We start from the raw sequence: 9,047 nt of genomic DNA on the forward strand, positions 1-9,047 counted from the left end.
GACAGTGGTCAGAAAAAATGAGGTTTTGCTCCCATTAGTGAGACACCAGGAGAATGATGCAGGTAGGAAGACATCAGAGACATTTGCAAATTTAAATCTTATGATTTCCATTAAGCACAGGCATTTACTTTACTCTCTCCCAAATTTCTACTAAAAATAGACTAATAATAATTGTTTCAAGTTGTAAACCCACAAAGACAAAAAAAATGGTCATAAAATGACAAACAAGCCAAGAAATTTCTGAATGATAAAAAATGGATGAACAGGATACCCACATGCAAAAGAATGCAGATGAATCCCTACCTCACACCATATACAAAATGTAACTCAGGGGCACCTGGGGGGTCTCATCAATTAAGCGTCTGACTTCAACTCAAGTCATGATCTCACAGTTCATGGGTTCAAGCCCCACATCGGGCTCTGTGCTGACAGCTCAGAGCCTGGAGCCTGCTTCAGATTCTGTGTCTCTCTTTCTGCCCCTCCCCTGCCCACATTCTGTTTCTCTCACTCTCAAAAATAAATAAACATTAAAAATTTTTTAATGTAACTCAAAATTGAATTGACCAATAACCTAAATGTAATAGCAAAAAACACAAAACTCTTAGAAGAAAGTATAAGGATAAATCTTCATGACCAAATCTTGGCTTTGGCAATGAATTTTTAGATATGACAACAAAAGCACAAGCAAGAAAAGAAAAAAATAGGTAAATTTGATATCAAATTGAAAACTTCTGTGCACCAAAGAACACTATCAAGAAAGTAAAAAAAAAAAAAACACCACAAACAAAAAAAGAAAGTGAAAAAACAACTTACAGAATTAGAGAAAATGTTTGCAAACTGTTTATCTGATAAGGGTCCAGTATGCAGAATATATAAAGAACTCTTACAGCTCACAACAAAAAGACAAAGAGCCCAGTTTAAAAACGGGCAAAGGACTTGAGTAGAAACTTCTCCAAGGAAGATATGCAAATGTCCATCAGTCATTAGGGAAATGCAAATAAAAACATAATTAAGGTACAATTTCACACACACTAGGATGGTTATAATAGCAAAACAAAGACCAGAAAACAAGCGTTGGTGAGAATGGAAACATTGGAAACCTCACATAAAACAGTACAGCTCCTATAGAAAACAGTTTTGGAGGTTTCTCAATAGGTTAAACATAGAATAACCATAAGAACCAGGTTTCCATTCCTGGGTATCTACCAGAAGAAGTGAAAACAGGTACTCAAATAAATACTTGCATACACATGCTCACAGCAGCACTATTCACAATAACCAAAAATTGGAAACAGCTCTCATCAGTGGATAAGTGGGCAAGCAAATTGTGGTATGTCCATACAATAGAATAACTGGCCATAAAAAGGAACGAAGCACCACACAGGCTACAACATGGATGAACCTAAAAATATTATGCTATGTCATACGTTGTATGATTACATAGATATGAGATACCCAGAATAAGCAAATTCATAGAGACAGGCCATGGACTGAGGGTTTGGCCAGAGCCAGAGAGGGAGCAGGAATGGGAAAGGGCTACTTAGTGGGTATGGGGTTTCCTTTCAAGGGGATAAAAATGTCTTGGAACTAGATAGAGGTTACGGTGGCACAACATTGTTCACTTTGAAATGGTTAATTTTATGTTATATAAGTCTCATCTCAATAATAATTTTTTTTAATTTTTAAATATATTTATTCATTTTTGAGAGAGAGAGCGTGAGCAGGGGAGGGGCAGAGAGAGAGAGGGAGACACAGAATCCAAAGCAGGCTCTAGGCCCTGAGCCGTCAGCATAAAGCCCAACATGGGCTCGAACCCACAGACCGTAAGATCATAACCTGAGCCAAAGTGTACGCTTAACCGACTAAGCCACCCAGGTGCCCCTCAATAATAATTATTTAAACCTTATTAGACAAACAATAGAACAATCATTTCCAGGGTGAGGGGGTGGTAGGTAGAGGGATTGGCAGTGCCAAGGAAGGGAAACCCCACCGTCTGTGCAGACACCACCCCACAAAGGGCTCAGAATAGGGAGTCTGGGCAATGGATGGAAACAGGGATAATCCTATGAGCAGAGCAGCTGAAGCCCCAAGTCCCCTACCCCCGCACACACCCCTCCACACACACACACACACAGCTGGTGACTACCCAAGCCCCATCCTGGCTGGAGCCTGAAGTTGTCCTTGATCCTCTGGGGAAATTGAAGGAAACAAAGGGACACACACAACCCAGGAGGAGGTGATTCCCTGGATGGAATTCCCAGCATGGGGCAGCCACTGGGACCCCCTCACCCGAATGGAGCAGGAAGACACAGTTCTTGACATGGGTGTGTCTCTATAAATGTCCCCATCCTGTAGATGACCCCAGTGAAGACATCCATGGGAAGAATCAGCAAGACTAGTAGACAAAACTTAGCAAGTAAAAATACAAGGCACTCAGGGCGCCTGGGTGGCACAGTTAAGCATCCAACTTTGGTTCAGGTCATGATCTCACAGTTCATGAGTTTGAATGCTGTCAGCATAGAGACTACGTTAGATGCTCTGTCCCCATCTCTCTCTGCCCCTCCCCCACTAGTGTGCGTGCTCTCTCTCTCTCAAAAAAAAAAATGAACATTACACAAAAATAAAAGGCACTTGTGTTTGATATCAGAAAAAATATATACAAAAATGTTAAATGTGACTTCATGCAATACTTTCATTGCTACCTCTTATCTCAGATGCAATGAATATTTGTGGGGGCACTTGCCCTGGTCACCAGATGCAAAGATGGAAGCCCAGCTGGGAACAGAGTGACTGTGGCTTGGCTCTGGGGATTAAGGTCACAAAAGTTCAGATCCCTGGTTCTGTAATTCTGGGTCAACTCTTACAGTCGGTCTTCTCTTGTTGGGCCCTGGTCATTTAGTGCATTTAAAAAAGTCAGATAAAGCTCAATGAAGAGCCATCTGTCCCTGGTGAGGCCAATGTTGGGATTGCAGTTCCATTAGATGGGTTTTGGCCAAGAACTCAGGGAATTTTGCCTTGCTCTGGCCATCCCTTTGGAACCCCCAAGGGAGCAATGGTGGAGAAGAATAAAACCCCGGAGTCCTTTTGGCCCCAAACCACAGAGGCCTGAAGCTGGGTCAGAGCCCAGAGCCTAGACTGCAGGGCTGAGGGGCCGCTTCCATGGCCCGTACCTAAGAAAGAGAAGAGCCACGGGCAGAGAGGACCAGCACTGGCTGAAGCACAGCCACCTGGACAAAAGAGGAAGAACAGTGGACCCACCAAATGAGCAGGACCATCAGCTGTGAGGGGCCGTGGACCAGCTGGCAGGAGCTGTGGTCACTGGGGCTGTGGTGCTTGGCTCGGGATCCCACCCCTGCAGGAAACCTGGTCCATCCTTTTCTTTCTTCTGTAAATCCACCCTGACAGCTAAAGGTGTAGGTGACCAGGAGTGGAGAGCATCGCCACCTCCCGACCCCTGCCATCAATGACAGGGTCACTTTGCGTCCTTTGCTTCATGAGGTCAGGACTGCTGTCGGGGTGCGGTCCCAGAACCATGAAATGGGTCAGTAATTAAGTCAGCCCTGAGGACCCACTAACTCAGAATCCTGCCCTGTTCTGGTTCTTATTTGGAATTGTGTTTGGTTGTGCTGTCCAAGCTCTGTGGACAAGGGGTGCACTGTGACCACAAGCCATGGAGTCTGGGTGAAGCCAGCCATGCACCACATGCAGGGCTTGACCAACAAGAGGGCAGCCCCATCTGCATTCCCCACAACCAGATGCCACTTGGAAGTCATGGCTCAAGTTCACAAGGAACAGAGCCTGACCTTGCCCTTCTCCCTCTCTCCACATTGCCCCCACCCACCCCCAAGACCCTAGTGGGTCTGGGGTCCTTTCGCTGTCTGAATCTGACAAGTTAGGTGGCCCTGTGACTGCTAAGGCTTCCTTCCAGTCCCAAGCAGGGATGAACCGCATCTCCTGTTTATTTCTTTCTTCGATTTTTTTAATGTTTATTTTTGAGAGAAAGAGTGTGAGTCGGGGAGGGGCACAGAGAGAGGAAGACACAGAATCCGAAGCAGGCTCCAGGCTCTGAGCTGTCAGCCCAGAACCCGACATGGGGCTTGAACCACAACCTGTGAGATCATGACCTGAGCCGAAGTCGGACGCTTAACCGACTGAGCCACACAGGAGCCCCTACCCTGCTGGTTCCCATTCTCTTGTTGGGTCTTGTCCTTGCCTCAAGAGCAGGAACCCTTTGGAAAAATTCCCCGAAGGTGAATTTTTACAAGTTGGAAATGTATATTCTATTGTAATTAGTTCCACACTGAGAATGATAATGCAAAGCACCCCCAGACAATCAAGACAAAGTGTAAGAATTGTGTGAAGACCACACGAATGTTCATGCACTGGTCACAGCTACTTAATAAATCCTGTGCTGTCTGCAGGCGGAGGGTGCAAAGTGCCTGCCGTGGGAGCTCAGGAGTGGCTGGAGACCCGTCAGTCTGCAAAGGTCAAAACCCTCTTGTAACCAAAGTGGGGGGTGGGGGGGCGGTATTCTATGACACTCCGTGAAAACTCAGATCTCCCCACCAATGAGCCTGTGTCATGGGGCTAAATATGTTCTGCTAATCCTCCATTGTCATATTCTGTAGTGACAGATGTGTAAGGACTTTTAAAGAAACTCTTAGTATGGAGACTGATGGCAGAGTTGGAAAACTGTCCCAGGTCCTTGTGTTCTCACTGGTAGCTGGCTGTGGCCTCACCACGGAGGTGGCCAGGAATGAGGTCTGACCTGGGTGGGCTTGGAGTTTCCTCTCTGCCTCTCCAGGACCAGAAGAGCTAGGAGGACCCCCACTGCATGCTATTTCCATGGTCTGGCAGCAGGAGGAAGGACTTGCCCCTTTCTCAACAGGGCCCACAGCAGTGCTGGAGGACCAGGTGGGGTCAGAACAGAGAGCTCTCTGCAAAGGCAACATCCTGGGTGGGCCTTGTGCACACAAAGCATAGCCTACATTCCTGTTCTCAATGAAGAGCCCAGCCCTCTGGTCCAGGGGCCCTGCCAACAGGAAGTCCTTGGGACCTGGGTGTGTAGCAGGGCATGGGTCTCCCAGGGCCCACCAGGCTGAGGAGGAAGTTGGCTGGGGCTCTACTAGCTGAGCAAACACCACATTTCTCAGGAGGATGAGGTGGGTGAGGCCCCAGCCTGGGAGAGGGGTGAGGACAGGGTATATGAATCACAGCGAGGCCTGTCTCTGTTCCCAGGAGCAGCCACTGAGCCCAGTCCACCATGGAGCTCACGGCCACCTTCCTGATGCTCTGTGTGGCTCTGTTCAGTCATCCTGGTGAGTGCCTGCAGGACTTAGTTCCCAGCTCTTCTCTATGCGGCCTTGGCAGAGGCTCTGGTCGGGTCCCCTGTTGCCCCTGCCTTGGGCACCAGGCCACTCCTCTGCTTACCACCTCCTGGGCTCTTCATCCCTCTGGGCAGGATGTCCTGCTCCTTCCTGGGACTTCAAGGTCCTCTGGGGTCTGCCCTGCCCCAGCCCTCAGACTTCCTTTCCCATTCCCACCATTCCTGTTTTCTTCTCTTCACCCAACACCAGGCTGTCCAAGCCTTGGCCAATGCCAGTGCTGGCCCTGGTTGAGGACTACCCATCTGCTCTCTGCTTCTTCCTTCAAGGCACAGCCCAGGTGTCCCCTCATCTGGGAAGCCTGTCTTGGATCCTACTCAGAGCTTTCTTCACCTCCCTCCACCCTCAAGCCACCTTGTATGTCCCTCTGTCCAGCTGCTTGCTTGCTGGGCCACAGCGATCTGCTTACATGACTGCCTCTCCCAACCAGCAGAGGACTCCTCAGGGCTGGGCCTCCCCCAACTCAGACAGGGTAGCTGTCAGTGGGTGGTTAGGGGGAGCATGCACAACCTGGAGGAGACAGGCCCTTGGTAGGTCTCCATAGAGGCCCAGTCCAGACAGAGGGCTCTTCTCTACTTGTGTTTGCAGCTGCCACTTTCTTCATGGACACAATGGTCAAGCCTGTGGCCTCAGCTCTGACCGACCTCAACCCTGCTGTGGAGGCTGGGGCAGAGGCCCTGGCTGGGGCAGAAGACATAACTGAGACAGCAGCTCTGGCTGGGGCAGGGGCCATGGCCAACCCCCTTCTCAAAGGCTTCAGCCCCCTGAAGTTCGTCCTGACCATCCTGGGGATCCCAGTGGAACATCTCATTGAGGGTTCCAGGAAGTGTGTGGCCGAGCTGGGCCCTGAGGCCGTGGGAGCTGTGAAGTCTCTGCTGGTAATGTGGGCACCCTGTGCACCCTCCCTGTGAATGCAATCCTCCCCAGCCATCCTCCCAGAGTGGAACGATCTGCTCCTCAAAATTCCACAAAGGCATCCCAGCCCCATGTCAGGGAATCCTCGTTGCTGGCCCCCAGAAACAGGATGTCCTTGGGTGGGAACCAAGTTGACCACATACGAATGGCAAGGGGGCTGCTGAGGGCCCTTGGGGGTAAGGTATAACCCTGTTGGAGACTCTGTCCAGAGTCACATCTGTGCCCTCAAGTGCCCAGTGGCAGTGGGATGGAGGAGAGCACACTCAAACTTGACTTCTCCTTTCCAGGGGTCCCTGATGTACCTTGGCTGAGCAGAGGCTGGAGTATCTCTGCCTGGGGACAACGATGCTGCCATCTGTAGGCTGGGGACCTGCTGCCCAGCCCTGAACATCCAGCCTTCCTTCCCCTACTCTCTCAATAAACATGGATAAGAGCAGCTTTGAGGCTGATTTCTTCTTGCCTTGATACCAAAGCCTGTTCCTCCCCCTGCTGTAAGTGATGGTGCTAAAGGGGCCTGCAGGTGGGATGGTCCCTATGCCTCAGGAGGTACACCATGCCCCAGATTATGTGAGGGTGCGTGCATGTGTGTGAAAGACACTACTGACATTTGGCAGGTGACTCAGAGCCACCAATTAAAGGTGATGGGGATTGGGCAAGTATTAGAGTTAGTTAAAATGGATTTTTCCCCCACCTGTTACACTCCACAATTGTTAATGAAGCATGGGAATTATCTAATCCTTGGAAATCAGTGACAACCCTCCAAATCTAGCCATTTGTTGCTAATATTTGAAAGTTTTGTTATCTTCCCTCTGACAGCTTTCTTTCCTGGAATGGAGCAGGACTAAGGGAAGACTATGTCATGTTTGGTTTTTCTCTAGGTTTCTGGTAATTTATTACTGAAATAATTTAGTGACTTTGGGTCCTTCCATTCTACCAGAAGACCCACCATTCCTGGACTGATCCCCAGTGTTGTGGGAAGGTGCCCAGAGCCTGAATATTGATGTCTGTCTTGAGGGAAACTTCCCAGAAAACTCCTTTTTGATTGATAAATTATAACTCCAGGAAAAATATAATTCTGCTTCATGCTTTCTGGGAAGGGTTCTCCCTGGTTTGACTATCAACCCACCGTGGACAATCGAATCCACTTGTACGTATTTTATATGAAAACATGGATCTGGCTTTTTTTCTGTTCCTATTTTGACAAGGACATTCAGGGCTTTAAATGGGGGGGGGGGGCGGGGAGCGGCTGTATTTTGACAAGTTTACACATCAACCTAGAAGAGGGGAGGCAGCCACTGGGATCCAGATTAAATTTAAATCTCTAATCAACACCATTGCCCCCAAGATTCTCAAGGGTTCTGAGTTTTTGTGTAAGGCTCTGGTCTGGACAAAAATGAACCGATAATTAGATGAATCATTATGAATCTCTGGTGAAGAAAGCAGTGGGGACATGACCTGACCTGAAATGACCACAAGCCAATTTCTGGGGACATTACATATGTTCCTCAATTAATGTGCTAGATTAAATTATTCAAGGGGATTACTGGAAAACACCATTCTACTACAGGAGCTTTTTGGAACTGACAGGGGGCTTGGGGGTTCAGGAAAGGACCCCGTCCTGAGATGACCCTGCTACCTTCCATCTCTGGAGCCTTCCCAGGCAAACACTGGAGGGGAAATCACAAAACTCCCTGGAAGAGGGAGTTCATGAATTACACTTGAAACCCCAAGCCTAACAGCAATAGCTAGCTTCCTCCACCCTGCAGATTCCTGGGAAGATACCAACCATAATCCCAGGGAAAGAAGGAATATGGCAGAAGGCTAGATTTCCTTAAATATCCTATTTTGTGGGGCACCTGGGTGACTCAGTCGGTTAAGTGTCTGACTTTGGCTCAGGTCATGATCTCAATGTTCATGAGTTTGAGCCCCGCATCAGGCTTGGTGCTGATAGCTCAGAGCCTAGAGCCTGCTTTGGATTCTGTGTCTCCCTCTCTCTCTGCCCTTTTCCCGCTGGCATTCTGTGTCTCTCTCTCTCTCTCTCTCAAAAATAAATTAACACTAAAAAACTTTTAAAAAATCTTTTGCCCATTTGACTTGGTAACTATATAAATATTTTACATGATTCTAAAAGACCAAATAAAAAATTTTAAAGCACTCTAAAAATTGAAATTATAAAAAAAGAGGAACAAACCTAACTTTATTTCTCATGGTGGTATAGTCCCCAAAGAGTATTCCAGGGCACCTGGGTGTCTCAGTCTGTAGAGCATATGACTCTTGATCTCAGGTTCATGAGTTTGAGCCTCACGTTGGGCATATAGATTAGTAAAAAAATAAATAAATAAACTATTCCAAGTAACATGAAAATACAGTAATTTAACTCTACATTCAGGGTGGGGGGGGGAGTAACACCCCAAGAATGAGAACAGTAAAAACAATCAAGTTTTTCTTGGTGGTGGTGTTGCTATATTGAGGCTATTATCTGCATATTCTGTGATATGATGAATGATTAATTACCTGAGTGTTATTGAAGAAACTTGAGATTTCTGGCAAAGTGGAAAGAAGGTGCTGATATAAGATTATTAAGGTTCAGTAAAAACTTTAGGGCTCAACATTTGAACCGAAAGTACAATTTTAATTACCTGGTGTGTTTATCTTCAGAGGAAAAAAAATCTCTTATCTCTGTCCCCTGAAAATTTCTAGAAACTCACAAATCCAGTAGCAATGAGAATCCTCACACCTGGATTGTGG

At 47.5% G+C, this 9,047-nt stretch overlaps 1 protein-coding gene across 1 annotated transcript; it reads left to right on the plus strand.

Moving 5' to 3' along the window:
- Positions 1–5,197: 5,197 nt before the first annotated feature.
- SCGB3A1 (secretoglobin family 3A member 1) lies at positions 5,198–6,735 on the plus strand. Its single transcript, XM_030297108.2, has 3 exons — positions 5,198–5,318; positions 5,973–6,262; positions 6,587–6,735. The coding sequence occupies exons 1-3, from the start codon at positions 5,264–5,266 to the stop codon at positions 6,608–6,610; spliced, it is 369 nt and encodes a 122-aa protein (XP_030152968.1). The 5' UTR covers positions 5,198–5,263; the 3' UTR covers positions 6,611–6,735.
- The last annotated feature ends 2,312 nt before the right edge of the window (positions 6,736–9,047 follow it).

Source organism: Lynx canadensis, chromosome A1 (assembly GCF_007474595.2).
Source record: "Lynx canadensis isolate LIC74 chromosome A1, mLynCan4.pri.v2, whole genome shotgun sequence".
NCBI classification, from domain to species: Eukaryota; Metazoa; Chordata; class Mammalia; order Carnivora; family Felidae; genus Lynx; species Lynx canadensis.